The sequence below is a fragment of the Polypterus senegalus genome, chromosome 1 (genome assembly GCF_016835505.1).
Source record: "Polypterus senegalus isolate Bchr_013 chromosome 1, ASM1683550v1, whole genome shotgun sequence".
In the NCBI taxonomy this organism is placed as follows: domain Eukaryota; kingdom Metazoa; phylum Chordata; class Cladistia; order Polypteriformes; family Polypteridae; genus Polypterus; species Polypterus senegalus.
This window is the reverse complement of record NC_053154.1, coordinates 82,979,750-83,000,282: the sequence shown is the minus strand read 5'-3', so window position 1 is coordinate 83,000,282 and position 20,533 is coordinate 82,979,750. Positions and strand designations below refer to the sequence as shown.

Here is a 20,533-nt window from a genome sequence, read left to right as displayed (position 1 = left end):
CTATTGCCCTGTTATTATTTCTGTGCCCATGGAATAGTCGCTTTCCACACAATTTGTATAAGCTTATGAACTATCACTCTTTGGAAACCCATCCATTTTCCCAGTATTTCTCTGTACCTTACTCCTGCCAGAGGTTATATTTTTATACAAAAGTTGACTGGATGATATTTTGTAGATGATAGATGAAGAGGGAGTGATGAATTACACTGGGCTGAATGGCCTGATCTTGTCAAAATTGTTCTTGTTCTTTTAGTATTGTCAGGGCATTGCAGTGGCCTGCCCCTGTTAAGTAATGCTTCTGTTATCAACTGATTTTCTAATACTTTGCAGGTTTTCTTAAATTTTCTGTCTATAACTTTATTCTATATAGCATCTCTCATTATATGTCTACGCCTTTCTGCTATATAGCATTTTTTATTACGTATCATTTATGTATTTTTTTGCTGCCACTCTAACTCTCCTCACTAATCTTGAAATACAGTGTGGAATTAGAGCCAAGCCCCATTTGAAAATGCATTCATTAAAGAAATTGCTCAGCCTAAAACCTGCAGGTGTTCAGTACTTTTTTTAGAAGAAGTACATGTTGAAGCTTGTGCAGACCTTATACCAGCTATGTGTGTGTGTGTGTGTGTTTGCGTGTGTAAGAGAGAGACGGAAAGACATTCACAAAAGAGCCCAGAACAACAAGAAACTCCCCTGAAGGGTTATACAGTTTAGGTAATACAAAATGTCACGCCCATACCTCCACACACACTCACACAAGCATGTTTTCAAAGTTCAGACAGCTCAAATGGACTCCCAGGAAGAAAATGCCGCTCACAAGATCACTGCTGACAAACAGATCTAGAAGGCTCTGCTTTAGTTGTTAACGGCGGGAGAGGACACCGGTTTTAGACAGACATTCCCATCCAGTGATTCATTCTAATATCAGCACACTGGACATTTGCATTAGTAGAGAAGAGCCATGAAGAAATTTTTTTCTTGCTCGACATCTCCTCTGGGCGTAAGTGTTTATCAGTATTCTATTAAAAAAAATGATCTCCAAAACAAATATTAGTAAATTCAGTGATTCTTCAAGTTTTAAAAGCTGGTTAGAGAAATAAAAAAACAAAAGCTTCTTAATTTTGCTAACAGATCTTATGGCTGCTTTCTATGTGGAAATTCCAAATTGTATCCCATTTTGGTTAGCCCTCATGTCCTTTTTCTGAAAGAAACAAGCATGCAAATGCTAACAGATGTAATAGAATGAATGGCAGGGTTGCTGGAGGTTAATGTTTTGGGTGTACTTGTAAATCTCACTGTTCTACCCTGGCAAGGCAGAAAGAAGCTCACTTAATCCTCTGGGGTGTAAACTGTATGACTGTAGATCTGCTTACTCTTACTTTGCTTGAGAAGTACCTTAGTGTGTTAGTCATTGTGATTTGTTTGTGTGGATTCAAAATAAATGACTGATAAGTGAAATGTTTGCTTGCAAAATCTAATTATAACTTTTCTATACATCTATCCGTTCATTCATTTTCTGATCATGTTCTTCTTGTATCAAGTTGCATGGACCTACAGACTATTCTACAATAGTCTGGTTTTTGGCATGCAAGTGTAAGACATGCAAAAGGAAATAAATTACTGACAATTTATAGTATGCTAAACATTATTTATTTCATACAACATACAGTACTACTGTTATTTATGTTATATTATTTAAAGAAAAAACTTTTTTCATGTGGAGCTGAAGGACGTCGAGCAATAATAGTAATAGTGATATAGATTATATACACAAATTTTATCATTGTATCATTTTTTATTTTTCATCTTACTACCCAGATGAAATAAACACCTTTTTCTGTAGGCTATCTTTTTCAAAAGTGAGACCACAACCATATTGCAGCATGAGAATTGATATTTTCTAGAATAAGATGTCCGCAGTAAGCCTAAACCCTTGAGGGTATTGAGCAAGAAATACTTGTGCTATAATTCCCGACTGCCTGTCTTGTACACTAAAAAGTGGTCATTATGAGCAAGCTTTAGATATTCAGCAGCCTCTATTACTGTAAGTGATGTGGAGCCCAAGGCAACAACTGTACAGCAAACAGTAAATAGCTCTTGACCTGGAAACACCCAGATAAAGTAGTAAGAAAGTGGCACAGTGGTCAGCTTTGCTTTAGTTATCATGGCCTGACTACAAAGTTGTAAAAGAAGATATACTGTGAGTTGCTGTTCAACTCATTTCCACTATATGTGTGTGTGTGCCCTGCGGTGGGCTGGCGCTCTGCCCGGGGTTTGTTTCCTACCTTGCGCCCTGTGTTAGGATATAGTGGGTTGGATAATGGATGGATGGATGGATTAACTTTAGTAGCTTAAATTGTAAAGGAACTCTTTGCTGCCCTCTGCCAAACTGGGGCAACTTTTAACTTGTTACACTATTAAGTATGTACTATTGCCCTGTTATTATTTCTGTGCCCATGGAATAGTCGCTTTCCACACAATTTGTATAAGCTTATGAACTATCACTCTTTGGAAACCCATCCATTTTCCCAGTATTTCTCTGTACCTTACTCCTGCCAGAGGTTATATTTTTATACAAAAGTTGACTGGATGATATTTTGTAAATGATAGATGAAGAGGGAGTGATGAATTACACTGGGCTGAATGTGAGACCACAACCATATTGCAGCATGAGAATTGATATTTTCTAGAATAAGATGTCCGCAGTAAGCCTAAACCCTTGAGGGTATTGAACAAGAAATACTTGTGCTATAATTCCCGACTGCCTGTCTTGTACACTAAAAAGTGGTCATTATGAGCAAGCTTTAGATATTCAGCAGCCTCTATTACTGGAAGTGATGTGGAGCCCAAGGCAACAACTGTACAGCAAACAGTAAATAGCTCTTGACCTGGAAACACCCAGATAAAGTAGTAAGAAAGTGGCACAGTGGTCAGCTTTGCTTTAGTTATCATGGCCTGACTACAAAGTTGTAAAAGAAGATATACTGTGAGTTGCTGTTCAACTCATTTCCACTATATGTGATCGGTAAGGAATGCTTAGTAACACTTAAGACTAGGGCTTACCTAGGTGCACCTAATAGTTATTGCTATTTAACAACACCTCATCAAATGGATCATTTAGTTTTAATAACATTTTCAAAACTCCAAAAAGGGATACCAACACAATGTCTGTTAGACACTTTCTGCTATGTAACAAAATCTTAACAAATACTTTGCTTGTGTTATGTACCAATAGCTCATAGATACACAATAATAAATGTTTAAAGCCTTTATTCAGGAGTGTTACCAGCAGCTTTAATGTAGTCTCTTAGTTGGCAGTATAGGTGCCATGATTATGAAAGCAGGACTGTCTGGGTGAAGTGTATCCATTACACTCTGGCTGTGATCATCTCTATGATTTGCCCAATTTAACTGCACAATATTGCTGTCTGGACAAGTGGTATAGATACAGTAGATATACAGTATTTTATACATAAAGTGCTATTGTAAAGAAAGAATGGTTATTATACAGTACTATGCAATTCTATTGTGTCTTTGCATAAAGCCTCATATGGAAAGTAAGAGGCACTTTGTCTCTCCAGACCTTGATCCTAGAATGTTGGAAAGTCTGTAGATTTTTATTCAAACAAAAAGGTAATCAGAAGCAGAATGTTATTTTTAACAAAAAACATTAGCCACTTTCTCTTGTTTTGAAACATAAATTCCTTTCTATAATACTGGTTATATGTAGAAAAGATGTAGGTTGGCTTTTCAAATATACAATATCTGTTTTATGTCATTTGGTATGGGATTTGTAAAAGCAGTACTAATATGTGTAATGTGCCATCTATTAAAATAACAAATGCAATGCACTTTATTACTGAAAATTTTGTCATGTGCCATCTTTTAGAATGACAGAGACATAGCAACTGGACAGACACACAGACAGTTTTATCAAGGTGGATATGAGACTGGCTTATAGGAATGTACAAACCAAATACAGACCTGAACAGCAATAATATCAAACACAAAAACAGCAAGGTATTAAGATACAGAGCAGGCTAAAGGTTTAGTAAACAATAGAAAATAAAATAAAAGCAACGGTATAATTCAAATTTTGCAGAAAACATGTTTGTATGGTGTAAAGTCAATCTGCAATTTAACAAAGGAAGCAGAAACCAATTATATTCCTTTACGAATTGAAAAAGGATACAAAAAATTATTTTCTAGAATAAAGAGAGATGGAGGTTGGGAGCATGCACTAACAGCACGTTGGCGTGCCCACCACAAAAAGAACCACAATCTGGGACTGAAGAAAATTGAACTTTAAATGGTTATGTGAGAAATAACTTTGCTAAAACTAGTGCTTATCAGCATAAGAGAGAATTTGCTGAAATGGAAATTAAAAATATCAAAAGGCAACCACTTGGCTGAATAAAAAAAAATCTAAAAAAAACTTTCAGTATTTTAGCATCAAGAGAACGGTAATAGATAAGGTATGAAGCAGAGCTGGCGGATTAACCAATACTGCCTGAGGCAAGCCACATTTTTGCCACCAAAGCCCCACCCTGCTACATATCCTTATTAATAGGTATGAGGTGATACATGTAATCCACATACAGTACATATTGTGATACAAGATTCACAATACAATACTGTCAAGATGTCCTTCATGCTAAAAGATGCCTGTCTTTCTTAAAATTAAGCACGTGTGGTGGAAACATAAAGGACATTTAATACACACTGTACATGTGACAGACACCTACATAATGTTCCAGAAATTAAACACATTTTACAAAATTATGTAATCAATATATACACAATATGATATGTAAAAATCAGGAAAACAATCATCCACTGACATATACCTTTGAAATACGTAGCCAGTGTTTTGTGCAATTTGAAACTTTTTAAATGAAAATATTTCTCATAATCCTGAAAAGTTGTATATGAATGAGTCACTGGATGTACGTATATGTATGTCTTAAGGTTCATACTTTTCTCTCATTTTTTGTATTATTATTTTGGAATATTAAATAATGTCTTATGAAAATGCTATCTTAACAAAGTGCTCCCTGAGGCAATTGCCTTGTTGCCTCACCCCCATGTGTCATCCCTGGTATGAAGAATATTTAGAACAGCAAGGAGGGGAAATAAAATGTGTAAAAATAAATTACTAACGCTTCTAATTAATATTTTACAACAGTTTTTCACCTATGAGGTAATGTGAACTTGATCACATGGTAAATGAATGGACATTTTTAAGCATAGAAAAACATTAGATAAAATCAGATAATACAGGTCTGAAGCTTTAAAAATACACCTTGTGAAAGAAATGGGCAAACAACAATGGAATTGTCACTGTTCACAATCATGGCTGTTAGATGAACATTTTTGTGTATTTTATGGATATTTCACCCAAGGATTCCATGTTCGTGGTTTATTTTTTATTTTTTGCTCACATCTTGTTCTTTTTACTTACACAAAGTCTTTTGGAGATGTCATATGTTTCCAACCATCTTGCTGATGATGTCACGGGTGAAATGGTATTATATGTGAAGGCCACAGTATGTATTATCTCTCAAGGAAAACACCTACCTCTAGTGATTGTTAGTTTCAGTTTAATGTAGACCTTAATGATAGATTTGTGCGTCTAGTTGCAACTTCATTTTGCCCTTAACTTCGGATTCTTATTATGCTTATTATGTACCATTTCCATTTTTTTGATTTCACGGTTTTGATACCTTGCTTTGTTTTGACTATATCTCTGTCTTTTTGACCATCTTGTGGTCCTGGTTATCATTCTCACAATAATATTTGGGCATGATTTGTGTTCCATCTGGGTTCTGATGAAATTGAGAAGCTAATAGGCTTTGTAGCATGCTGTGTAAGAGAATTTACACTCATGATTATTGTTAATTCCAGCAATTGCAACATCATAGGCATTCTGCCAGACACCTAACACTTCCTGATGCCAGCCTTCTCATAAATCCAAATATTTATTGTTGTGCAGCTATTGGTGAACACTAATTCCGCTATGTGTCTCATTCTCATGTCATTTCTTTGTTCTGTATTCTAAAATTTCATTAGCAATCACATTCAAATCACGTTATTGTTTGATAAACCTGTAACTTTATCCTTTGAAATCAATTTGCTGTATCATTTTTATTGCTGCTGATTCTCATGCATCCCACCTACTTCAAAAGGTACTATAATAAGTTCATCTTTACTGGTTAGGACACTTCCAAGTTTATTTTCCGTACTGAATTGTGTACTGGATGATTACTGGAATTTTTTTCTTTGAATTCTACTTTTGTGCTTTGACAATTTCCTTGTGACTGAGTACTTGGCAAAGTACAATGTTTAATATTTTGACTAAACTAGTGTTTGACTGGGCAAAGCCAAATGAAACAAGGAATGCTTTCTCTCAACTGGCCTGGTAGCATGTGAAAATTTCTTAGGAGGAGTTGAAGGCTGTTGCTGAAGATAGGGATATATGTTCTGGCTTGCTCAGCATGTTAATATAACAGCCATCTTTAGGGCAAAAAGTTGAAAATGAATGACCTTTAAATTCCGATTCCAGTCTTGCACCCAATGCTCCGGGGTCCCCACAAACCTGAAATGGACTTAGCAGATTTGATAGTAGATAGATGTATGAACTGTGTTGGGCTGGCACCCTGCCTGGGGCTTGATTCCTGCCTTGTGCCCTGTGTTGGCTGGGATTGGCTCCAGCAGACCCCTGTGACCCTGTAGTTAGGATATAGCGGGTTGGATAATGGATAGATAGATGTATGAATAAAGTGGTATGTCTGCTCTATAGTAGCCTAGTATGGGTGAATGTCAACATGTGCATGAGTTAACAAGCTTAATTAATATTTTCAGCTAAAAGGGTACTGTTTTTCAAAGGCCCACTTCAAAATATGTAGGAACAAAACTTGTAAAAATATGTGAAATTGGCATACTTTATGCTTTAATAAACCAGTGCAGTATTTTTTTTCTCTAATTATAGAAGATATGTTCTTCCTATTGTTTTGTAGCCTTTACTGACCTTATCGTCTTCAAAAAAACTTCTCCGGGTAAGTCTAAATTACTTAGTGCAAGTGTGTGGAAGCTATGTTTCTGTGTCCTGTGATGATTTGGCCTGTCTTTAAGATACCTTCTGTGGTCCCGAGTCAAAAAAAGTTGTCTGACTGATAAACAGGTATAGATTCCCACAGTGCTTTTTGGAGACTTGAGTTGAATTTATTCAGCACATTTAACAGGTTCAGAATGTTTTACAGTGCAGACAGATAGATAGACAGAGAGATAGACAGACAGAAAAAACAGGGTATTTTACACAGTGATAATGGTTTGGAGATGACTCTCTGCATTGTACAATCTCACTGAAAAAAACAATTACTCTCCCAATTAGGGAGCTATAAATAGCACCAAACCTAATTATAAACATATCTTTCAGATTAAAAGAGAAATGCTTTGTTTTGTTTCCACCACACCTGTTCTAAGATGAACACAGACAATGAGTTTAGTTAACCACACCTACAATAATGAAAGCCTTTTATATTCTAGTCCTTTGGCATATGCCGGAAGTGCACTCAATGAGAGCCTATCTGTATGTCACAGCTGTCAAAAAATGAAATGACCAAGGCCTAGAAAGTAACTGGAGCTTTACAGGCTGAGGGCAAAATCTTTATTATGCACTTTAGTAGAACTTCTCTTAAATATTCTAATGTACATTTGAGGATAACAATAGTAGCGGGAGAAGTAGGCATGTAAAAAGGAAAATCTGCTCAGAATGAACTTTCCTTCATTATTCCTTTTGCATCACTCAAAAACATTATCTATGCTGTCCTAGAGAAGAGATTAAAATAACTTTTAACTCCACATGCTACACTTTCAATGCAAAATACTGTTAGGTGTGAATGTAAATATTTGGATTTGTAAATCGTTAATTTTAACTTCTGCTCACCCCAGGGCAGACAGACTCTGTGTCAAAAAAGTCTGGGAGCTAGTCTGCACAAAAATCAGCTTTAGAGATTGGGGTAAATAAGTACGGAAACAATGAGGTATAGACTCCTAATGAATAGCAGCAAGAAGCCATAAAAAAGTGATAAGGTGGCAAGGATTATAGTGATTTTGGGAAATGTGTATTGTCGATTGGCATTGAATTGTGTTCATGTGACTTGATAGCTGGTTAGATTAATGACAGTATTAATTGGCCATACCAATGTCACAATAGGGTAATGCTGGTGACCACAGTTGAAGTAAGGCCTGGTCTAAAGGATTTGAAATGCTCAGGAGAACATCACCACTACAAGAAATGTTAAATTGTTTGTCTAAAAATTATGTGCTGCCTACATCGATTTTCACTGTGTACAGAGCAGTACAACTCTTTAGGAATTAGCAGGGAACAGTTTGGACCATTCACTGACAACTTCTGGAGGCGAGACTTCTACCTAGTGTCATTTCCCAACAGGGCAAATGAAAACTGAACATGAATATTTTCTCCTGAGAATGAATACTTGACATTACCACCATTCCCTCACTAATCATGGCCTGGAAGAGGATGTGTTGGACATTCTGAGAGAAAACCAACAGTCTGCTTCACATTCACTGCAGACAAATGTGAATGTAGTAGCATAGCTGTGGTAGCAGAACATAATTTGGCACCTATGTAATCCTAATACTATGGCACATAACTTTATGTTTTGCCAAACCACATGGATTTTTTGTGAGACTAATGGTAATCATGTGAAGCTCCATTCTGAGCCGACAAGTCTATAGTTTGTGCTTATTTTGAAATTATTTAGTTTATTTATTTGATGTATGTCACAAGAATTTGAATTTTTATTTGCTTTTATCCATGGTGAAGTAAGGTAAAACATAAAACATAACAGTATTAAAAAATTTCTCAACATCATCAAAAAATAAATCTCTATATGCAGTAATGAAAGAAACTTTCCATTATTCATTAGTCATTCAGCAAGGAGGTTTCTGACACGTAAATTTACATGAGGCAGTTTCACAGTAAACAGTTAGACAGTTTTGGGGTCTGCCTGCTCATGGAATCCAAAAGCAGCTGGATGTTTTCATCAGTGTAGATCACTGTGCTATTCCAAACCTGGCAGAAATTAAGCCAGCCACACGACTGAAGGAACAACAAAGGCAGGGAGAAGTGGACATGATCTGTAAATGGTGTGATTTAAAAGAAGAGGAATGTAAGTCTAGTGCACCTGCAGTATATCCAGTCAGACCTCCTCCTAAATAATATATTACTAAAAATACAGGAATAAATATAAATATATAAAAACATTAATATTTAAAATATGAAAAAAATATAAATATTTATACTCTCTAAATATATAGGAAGGAATCAGCAACTACTGACTACTTAGAGTGAATCTATTTACTAAGCCACATGCTTTCATTGCTGTTGAGGTAAAATACTCAGGAATTCAAGGAAACAGCTGTCTTTATCAATTTCACATTATCAGACTTCTCTTTCTCAATTAGCCCTCAGTTAGGTCAAAGGGTGTGGACATTAATTTTCTTCATAACCATAACCAAGGTGTGGTGATCATAGCCATTTCATCAGACACTGACAAGCAATATGCATGTTTGTGAAGTATGATTGAAGTCTATAATAATAGAGTTTGCCTTTCTTAGGCAGTGAGTTTTGTACATGTTCTGAAAAGAAGACAGTTGAGCGCTGGTAAATTTTCTGTGCCGCCTTCACCGTCCTCTTTAGAGCAGGTGCTGTACAAGGATGTCATACAACCAGTGAGTATGGAATGCACCATGCATCTATAGAAGTTCATAAAAACAGATGAAGAAATGTGAGCTATATTCTAAGAAATCTAAGTGAGAAAGCTGATGGTGAGCCTTTTTAAAAAGAAATGAGGGTTGTGTTCACTTTAGTTCATCAGTGATAGTAACTCCAAAAATGTAAAGCTGCTCACCCTTTTAACAGCATTATGTCTGATATAAAGCAGGTAGTCAGCAGGTAGCCCACTTTTTTGAATGCCTTCTCATCATTGTTACGTGATCAGGCCTGTGATGGTGGGGTCATGAGTAAATGTATTGATGGAGTTAAAACTATGTCTGGCCACACAGTCAGAAGTGAACAAGGCATACAGAAGGAGGCTCAGCACACTACACTGTGCAGTGCCTGGTACTGAGTGTCAGCTAGAGGATGTGATGCATCTGTGCACATGCCGTGGTCTGTTAGTTGGGAAGTCCAAATCCAATAGCGGAAAATAGCACTAAGTCCTAAACTGAGGAGTTTGGTGGTGACCTTTAACAAAACAACAGTGTTAAATGCTGAGCTCTAATCTATAAGAAGGACTCTGACACAGCAGTTTTTATTATTCAGATGTGCTAGGATGGTATGAAGTGCAAGGGATCTGGAATCCTCTGTGGACAACTTGTGATGATAATGTAAATTAGAGGAGATTATGACTAAAAGTTAGGGCTTCTTTACAAATCTGTTGTGTAAAGTCTCGAAAAAGTCTTTCCTTGTGTAGAGAAATAAATGTTACTTTTCATTCTGAAAATACTATATAAAAATACATATTTATTGGCTGAGTGATTCAAAACAGTGTAACAGTTAGCACTGCTGCCGAATAGCACCAGAGCGCTCAGTTTAAACTAAATCTTGGACATGTTACTCTTTTTGAAGCCGCTGCATGTTTTCTTCCAGCCTTTGTGTTTTTTCCTCTAGGTACATTTTTTCCATATCCAACAGAAATACAAGTAAGGAACTCACTGACCACTCTGAATTTTCTTGTGATGAGTCAGCATGGATGTACTCTGCAATAGATTAGTTTCTCGTCCAAAATGGTTCCAGAAAGTGGATGGAAGGTTGATAAAAACAATCTGCTTAATTTATAGCAGTAGTCACACAAATATGTGCCAAGAGAGTGTGAAAAAATAGGCCTCACTTCATGGGAATTAGTGTTTCTCTTGTTAAAAAGTGTAATCCACATATTGCTAATTTAGTTTACACTCAATGATGTATTTGTTTTGCAAGCTAACCATCTGGATGGTTAACATTTATTCTGAATTTTTCTGTAATTATTTTAGGTTTGGCTTTACTCAGAAGAAAAAATGTAGCCTAGAATGAAAAAAGTAATCTATCCTTCATTCTACTGTGACTAAATGCTCGCACAGAAATGGTTTTATTCCCAGATTTCTGTAGTGTTGCTCTTGACCTGCTTTTTTATGGTAGATTATCGTGAATTCCCTAGTAAATTGCTGCACCACTTCAGAACGGTATATAGATGAAGACCAGTTTAATGTTTAAGGAGCCTTTTTAAAATGAACTTAAAATTAAAACTGGCTGGCAATGAACACAGATAGATCCTGCTCAAAGTGTAGCTAAAACTCTGACTGAGCAAAATAAATGACCTCATATATATTTCACACAAGGCTTTCTGGTATAAAATGTCAGTTTATCTGATGTAATGTTTCAGTATTTCTTGTACACCATTTAAAGTATGGTCCTAAACGAACAAAAAGATTGGGTTAACTGCCCAGTCCTCCCTTCAAACACAAGGATATTAAATGCCAAGTCACAGTGTGAACACTCCCAGCTGTATTTCTCTCTCTTATGGTCAGAGCTTCATTTACCTCCGGGGTTTTTGGATTAACTTCTTTTCATTAGGGGACTCTTTATTGGTGGTCTTGTAAGTGTTTGTGGCTGTGCCATTTTAATTGTCTGGGAAGATTTGGACCTGAAGGGACAAACCACACACTTTAAAACTTCTGGAAAATGACTCTGCCTACCTGATGTCCCCCTAATATTTTTTTCATAAAAACTATCCATGTTTTTCACTCTAATATTGTTGGTGGCAGAGATCTTGTTAAAGTTTTAAAGATCCATGAAATTATTTGTTTTGGTTTCAGTCTTTAACAATAAAACACAAAATTTTAATAATGGTGAGCAGGATTTTGATATCTGCCCTCTATGCACATACATATATTGATAAATGGCCATATACAGTGACCTTCATAAAGTTTGGGACAAAATACATTTTTCCTTGATTTACCTCTCTGCTTCAGATGTGATTAAAGGTCACATTGTACACTTTCATTTAAGGGTGCAGCGCACACATTTCAGCCATAACATGTAGAAATTGCAACACGTTTTGTACAAGATTCCTCATTTCAAGGCTCCACAATGTTTGGGACAATTGGCAACACAGGTGTTTGTGATTGCTTCATTAAGTGTGGCATAAAATACTTAGGCTTGCTCCTACTGGAGTCTGTCATTTCAATTCTTCAACGGGAGGACAAGCTCTGTGCCAATGAAAGTCAATGAAGCCATTATAAGGCCGGAAAACAAAAACAAATCCATCAGAGACTTTAGTAAAACCTTAGCTTGACCTAAATCAACTGTCTGGAATATCATTAAGAAGAAAGGACACACTGGTGAGATGAACAATCTCAAAGAGACTAGTATGCCAAGGAAGATCTCCACTCTAATGACAGAAGAATCCCCACTATAGTAAAGAAAAAACCCCAAACACCTGTCTGATGGATCAGAGACAGGAGGTCTTCAGGAGGCAGATGTGAATGTGTCAGAGACTACTATTAACAGAAAACTTCATGAACAGAAATAGGCCACAGTGCAATATGCAAACCACTAGTTAGCCACAAAAACAGGATGGTCAGATTATAGTTTGCGAAAAAGTACTTAAAAAGGACTGCAGAATTCTGGAAAAAGATCTTTGAGACAGACAAGACAAAGATGAACCTGCATCAGAGTGATGACACAAGCAAAGTCTGGAGATGAAAAGGAACAACCCAATATCCAAAGTATACCACCACATCTTTTAAACATTGTGCTAGGGGTGATATGGCTTGGGCATGTATGGCTGCCACAGGTACTAGCATACATATGTAACTACTGACAGCAGTGGCACAATGAACTGTGAGGTGTATAGAAACATCTTATCTGCTAAGGTTCCAGTAAATGCCTCCAAACTCATTGGGCGACACTTCATCCTACAACAAGATAATGATCCCAACCATACTCTTATGGCAAAACAGGAGTTTCTCAAAAGGAAATCAGAATTAAAACATTTTTATAATGTTAAAAATGACACTTAACTGCTAAGTATATTTTAATAAAATTGTAGCAACTTTAGTTTTGTAATTTCGACATTGTATCCAAAACATATAACATATACTGTACCTCATTTAATTAGGCTAGGAGTCCAATTAAAAGCAGAAGCTGGTTGGAACAAAAACCTGCAGACACAATGGGTCCCCAGGACTATTTTGGGAACCACTGTAATATAGCATAATATATGGGTAGCAAATGGAAAACCAGAGAACTTGGAGGAAAACACAGACAGACAAAAAAAAGAACATACAAATCCTACATACAGTACCTAAGTATAGGATTCAAATTCAGGAGCCATGAGAGAGCAGTGCTAACCACTGCATCAATGTACTACACATGTTTGGAAATCATATGTTAAATTCCCTTCAGGAGGAGATCATCACAAGCTTCACAAAACTTGCTTTGAAAAAAACACATAGACTACATATAAAAAAAAAACATTGTTAAATCAAATTAATGCTGAATATTCATTAAATATTTGGAATATTGATTGATTTATTAGGCTTGTATTATTGGGACTTATAATGTCTTATTGGGTAATTACACAGCCAGAATGGTAACGCATTAAAACAGTTACTGCTTACTTAGTTATTTGATGTCTATTGATTACAGATTTAAATGAGCACTATTGATGAAAATGTAACGAATCAGCACCAATCTGCATGTAGTAATTAGCCACAAACACAGCCAAAATTAATTACTGAACAGGGCATCTCTATTTTAAATCATTGCAAAATATTCTTTTCATTATATGTGCCTATATATTGTTCAGGAGTAGAGTTCTACACTGATATTTTAAATTTACATGTGGCTGTAGGGCAGCATGGTGGCGCAGTGGTAGCACTGCTGCCTGGCAGTAGGTTTCATGTCATAGGTCCTCCCTGCTTGGAGTTTGCATGTTCTCTGCATGGGTTTCCTCTGGGTGCTCCGGTTTACTCCCACAATCCAAAGACATGCATGTTAGGTGGATTGGCGAAACTAAATTGGCCCTAGTGTGTGGCTGGTGTGTGTGTGTGTGTGTGTGTTCACTCTGTGATGGACTGGTGCCCTGTCCTGGGTTTGTTCCAGCTTTGAACCCTGTGCTAACTGGGATAGGTTCCAGAACCCCGCATGACCCTGTTCAGGACAAAGCAGGTTAGAAAATGACTGACTGACTGATTGATTTGTGGATGTACTGTATGTATGCAAAAATGCATTTTTTATATTTTTTTGTTATTAAATATCAGTAAATATGTTATTTTACTCTTCAGACATTCTAAAAAGAGACCTGTGGAAGAATAACTTGAATTGAATGTAACAAAATACTTTTCCTCTGTTCTGGTTACAAATGACCTGACAACAATTAAGCTGTTGAGCAGCTCCAGTCTACAACTTGTTAAGCTGTCTTTTTACTAAGAAAATTATAATATCAGGTTACTCCTGCCAGCACAAGTAATGTGAGGTAGAGCAGCAGTTTAAAATATGCTGTGTTTTACTACCTACCCTGGCCCACCTGCCATTATAGGCTCAAAGGTACTGCCTACAACATCGATAGGCAAAACAAATTACATTCAATTATCCTTTGGAAGAGAAGATCGTCCTTAGCTATTTTTATGTCATGCACATCATGAGTCTAAAAGGAACTTGGGGTGCTTTGGATTCAAGATTCTCCCAGGGGAAAATCATTGGTAGTGCCACATCTTGCCCATATTGAAGCTGTTTTTTGAAAAAAAAAGAAAAAAAAAAGATTTTCATGTATTGATATGTTTAATATTATTCTAGTTTATTTACTACAGTAACACATCATAACACTCAAACCGCAGAAGTGTAAGATCTTTCAAAACAAGTAAAGGTGACTACAAAAGTTACACCTCCTTCATAGTTTATACTGGCTTTCATGTAAATATAGGTAATTTATCCCATTTAGGCGTGACATTCCTGACCACACTGATACCCCTGTGATTATGATCAATCATTAATCTAGAAGCATGAAACATTTAAGATTACAGAAAAGCTGAATCTCTGTGTCTTGTGCCAAGGCAGCTGATCAATACAAACATTACTCCATCCCACAAATCAATTTCAGGGTGATGGAGTCAATTAATGACAACCAGCTTTTTATCAGATGCACAGTGCCCTGATGTCTCCACAGCCACAAGAGAATTCTCAGCACAACACCACTACCTTAAAGCCTGAGATGAAGGACTGCAATATGCCATGTTTCTCTGTAAAGTACATCAGGCAGCAAAAACTCTGGTTACTGTGCAAATATGATATGGAAACTGGTATGACTAAAAGGGAACTGACTTTATTTATTTTAATTAACAAATCCATAATCTCAAAACAGTCGTCACAAAGCACAGAAGATCATGCACGAGCAGGCAGTGAATAACAAAAACAAAATTCAATGGTACAAAGATACAGCCAGAATCCAAAAATATAACCTTTAGATTTGAGAAAGAATTAGAATGCAAGACACAATTTAAAATACAAAAAACTCAAGACAGACCCAAAAAAAACCCAAAATCACACAGAAGCTCTAAATAGTTGCTGCCACACAGATATACTATCAGAGCTTGAGGGATGCTGCTGCATAGCAACAGAACTGACACAAGGTAGGACAGGCTATTGTAAACTGGCATGTAAAGGAAGGGCTAAGTGCAGAGCGGCCACTTATTTCCTCAACTTGGTTCTTCCATTCTCACCTGTTTGGAACCTGAGCATATCTGCTATATTTCAGTCAATAACTTTCTGCAATAAACAATATCCCAATAACAGGTTGTATGTACACAACCATAGAACAATGGTTACATTTCTATTTGTTATGATTGGAAAACAAGCAGATTTAGTAGATCACTCAGTGTTACAGTATACAGCATAGTACTGAACAAGAAGCTAAGTGATTTAAGTTCACAGTCATATAGTTTCCCTTCATGCTCTTAATCTAATGAAACGAACAAGTGGCCCTATAAACTGGAGTCTGTGCATTTACATATTTACACCTGGTGTGATAATGACAGTGTTGTGCAGGTAAAGCTGAGGTCATGTCTGGACTGCCTTAATTTATTGTTGTTTCTTCCATGGTTCTAAAACTATGTTTACAGTATGCTTTAATAACAGTTATTTAGAATGGACATCTTTAATTAAGAGGCAAGATGTAGACACTGATGCAGATTTTGTGTGAGCGCTACAAAAATCAGCAAATTATACTGCTGAACCCTAAAGTGTGCCTTGGTGTGTAAAATGAACTTTGAAAGGGGCTGCTAGTCAAGGAAGGTCTGTGGTCATCACAAATGTGACTGGCTTACTTTTAAAAGAATGAATGAGTAACATCATTTATATTCCAGCTAAGAAACAGACTACTTTGAGATTTTTCCAGACCTTGCAATAGATCTGAATCTCTCTTGACAGAGCCCTCAAATTTTATCTTGACATTATTAAACTGGGCTAAACCTTGATCCACAAAACAAACACTAAACGTCATGTACTTTTCTTTCCTCACTGTTCACTTTTCATATTTCAGTGGTGGAAATGTAGGAGGCATTCAGACGTTTATGTCGCTGTATTAATTAAAGCGATTTGAATATCTTCATAGTAGGGGGCTTTGCTCGCCAACCTCCCAGCCTCGCGTCTCTGCCACTCATGTATGTGGATTTTCATAGAGTATGGCTCTGAATCCTGCAAATCTGCGTTTTGAGCACTGAATGATGCAAACGCGAACAGATTGTTGTAGATTCGTATATTTTGCCTGTAGTGTTTGTGTATTTCACTTTTACCAAATAACAAATCTTTTATTTCTCACGGATACGCCTCTTCATTGGGAAGAAACACCAATTTTCCCTGATGGCAACACAAATTAGACGATCTACAAGTCTCCGACTTAAACTATAAAGCCAAACGATATCTACATACTTCTATCATATCACCTATGTCCATATATTCGATCTCTTTTCACTGTTCCGTTATTTCACCGAGTAATAATTTCCAATTGTTTGCACTAATGCGGTCTTTACTATCATTTTTTTGAGACCTTCGAATTTTAGTATTTTCATTATCTCTAACCTGCTCTGCATGTGTATTGCAACAACATTTTTGAACCTCTTTATGAAGTTCTACTTTGTCATCTATTTTTTGTCTTTTATTTCCGGCCCTGGGAGTGGTTAAATTTCTTGGCACAAAGTCTCATCTCGTGGGACTTGAAATTATCTCTCTGAAAAAGTCTTGAATCATCTCAGGCTAAAAAGTCTTATCTCGTCCCAGGATTTTTTTTAAAAATAGAGAGATTTGTGCCAAATATTAACATGCATTTTCTTTCAGTAACACAAAATAACATAACAGTATCTCACCTATCCAATTAACAGTTACACTAGGCCAGAGTCTATCCTGAACAGCATCAGAAACAAACTGGATGGGATGCTAATTGATCAAAGGGCCCATTTGTGCAAAGACTCACACAGTCACATGTTAATCTAACATACACATCTTTGAGGATGTTGTAAACAAAATTGCTAAAAAAAGACTAGCTAAATGTTTAGTCATTCCAAAGCTTTCTGTTACTGAACAAACACACAGGATTTTATAACAAACCAAGCTGGATGGTCTTTGCAAGTGAAAGGACAAATCTTAATCAAGAAATAAGGAAAGTAGTCTAAAACATGAATAATGATTTAAGAACAAAATAAATAAAAACATGATCAAAAACTTGATATGAAAAAACATCAAGACTTAGTGCATTTTTAATAGGCAATGGCATCAAGATTGCGTGAATGTTTAATATTTATTTATACTAGGGGGCTCTGCCCCCTTCTCGCTTCGCTTGCCAACCCCCGGATAGGTGCTATACACTAGCCACTTTGCGACTCTGCTGCTTGTGTATGGAGAAGCTGATGTACAATTTAAACAGATTGTTATTTTCCTGAGAATTGTTACATATGCATAATAGAACTAACTATTTTATATTACAGAAAATAATTAGCCATAGTAAAAAATAGTAAAACGTAATAAATTGAAAGAAAATTATGTTGCCTGTGAGTAAATATCATTTCTTTCTCTCTAATAAATAAACTGACTTTTTCTAATGTTTGTCTCTGTGATTTGTTAATTGTCATAGCAAAAGCTATTGTAACGGGAAACTGTAAACATTTTAATACGATTGGCATATCAAGATCTCCTTTGATTGTCTAATGTTATCTGTGGAATATGTACTACATTACCTTTCTTGTTGCCTGTTATAATTTTTAATGTTAGAATTGTTCGACCAATTTTCAGTACAATTAATCTTGTCCAATTGCATAGCCCATCACTCATACATAAATTACGTAATAACATTATGATACATCCTTCTTTCAACAGTAATTCAGCCAGCGGAAGACTGGATGGTGTTAATGGTTGTAGATATTCTACAGGATATTGTGAGTTGATGTTTTCATCTTCCACACCATCACCTCCAACTTTTTCAGCATAGTCTATTGATACGCAATTAATCAATCTGCCCTGTAAACAATCGACAATTTTCACGTTAATGTGTTTGACTTCATCATTTCTCTGTGGTAGGATTGCCCATGTACTCATTTCTTCTATTGATAACCCTTCGGGATGATATTTTTCAATAAGATTTGGACATAATAAGTCTTCTTTTATTGGGAACGTAAAGTGATGAAAACATAAAAATTTATAAGAGCTGAGAGCACAAGAACTGTGTCTGACAAAACCATTCACACAAATGAGACGTGAGGGGACTGTGGCCGTGGACCATTAACTGAAAATGGTCGAGAGGAGGGCGGAACCCCCTCTACCAACTTGAAAAAATCTCTTGGCAACAGTCTCGTTCTGTCTCAAGATTTTCTTTTATAATAGAGAGATGACATCCTTACTTTGGCAATTCAATGAAAGACATACAGGGTATGATAACTTGTTTTTCCAGTGGATTGCTTCTTCTCTTATGTCTTCATTGAGCATGAGTTTGCAAATCTCAAATTTTTCTAACACATTTAGAAAAAGGTTGGTGTCAGTTTCATATATATTTGAATTTTAATTTTTAAAAATGTCAATAATATAATCTTTAAAGTATATGTTATTGCAAGAGTGTGTGCATGAGTGTACCCTGTGATGGTCCCTTTCAGACAGCTAATGTTGTTACTATACAGTCTAGCTTTCTGCAACTCTATAATAAAATACTGTAAGTTGGATCAGAACTTGGATGGATGGATGGATAGATACTGTTAAAATTAAGGTCTTATCTGCGGACTTCTAGAATATTTATACTGAAAATATATGAGCCTCTTTGTATTATTTTGGTCACATGGTATGGAATTTATTTTGGTGTCATTACTGCATGTAAAATTATTCCCAGTTAGACAACAGTATTAAATGAAAAAAAAGTTCAAAATATCTAATAGTTTAATTCCTCATTATGCTGTTATGACAACTAGGCACACAAATGGTAGGCCAATTTAAATGGTTTATGAGAATCCTTACTTTGTGTTTTAACAATCACTGTATAAAATATAACAAGCATGGTGGCTGCCTCATAACTTCAGATAAGTGCTTGGGAACTGAATATGTAGATTTTACACCGCTTCCTAACATGGATGTATTTTTTCCAAAGGATATACCCATTTTTTTCCTGACATCTCAGCGAGTGTATATACATACATACTAATAATAATAATAATAATAATAATAATAATACATTTTATTTGTTTGTAGGCGCCTTTCTAAACACTCAAGGACACCGAACAATAGACAAAACACAGATTATAAACAAAAGCAAAATACAAAAGTTAAAATCAGACAGAGCAATTGTAATCAAAGAGAAAAAGCAGTCTTAAACAAATGAGTTTTAAGTATAGATTTGAAAAGTGAAAATGGATAGAGGAAGAGGATCTAAGGGTATGGGAGGGAATGGCAACATGGAGGAGGTCAGACAGATATGGAGGGGCAAGGTTGTGGACAGCCTTAAAAGTTAGTAGGAAAATTTTTAATTGAATTCGGAACTGAACTGGAAGCCAATGAAGCTGCTGCAAAACGGGAGTGATATGGTGAATAGAGGGAGTTCTAGTAATGATGTGGGCAGCTGAATTACTGACCAGATGAAGCTTATAAAGAGATTTGCGACAACGACCAAAGAAAAGGGAATTGCAATAATCCAGACGAGAAGTGACAAGGCTATGAACAAGGATAGCAGTGGTGTGGGGAGTGAGGGAGGGGCGAATACGATTAATGTTACGCAAGTGGAAATATGCAGACCGGGAGATGTTATTGATGTGGGACTGAAAAGATAAAGTACTATCATAGTACTATCAGACTCTTAACCTGTGGGGAACAGAGGAATTATCAATAACAAATGAAAAGTGATCAGTTTTGGATAATGTTGATTTTGTATCAATGAGGAGAAGCTCAGTTTTGTCACGATTTAATTTAAGAAAATTTGAAGAAAACCAGGATTTG

At 36.1% G+C, this 20,533-nt stretch overlaps 1 protein-coding gene across 3 annotated transcripts in view; it reads left to right on the top strand.

The window, feature by feature from the left end:
• The first annotated feature begins 738 nt into the window (after positions 1 to 738).
• LOC120528224 (ankyrin repeat domain-containing protein 35-like) overlaps positions 739 to 20,533 on the top strand; it is an 81,539-nt gene continuing 61,744 nt past the window's right edge. For 2 of the 3 annotated variants that reach the window (XM_039752343.1, XM_039752334.1), the window contains exon 1: positions 740 to 1,003. In XM_039752343.1, the coding sequence (XP_039608277.1) occupies positions 965 to 1,003 (39 nt within the window). In that variant the 5' untranslated portion in view covers positions 740 to 964. Of the gene's footprint in view, positions 1,004 to 20,533 lie in introns of all 3 variants that reach the window. The other variant, XM_039752351.1, reaches the window with a different exon arrangement.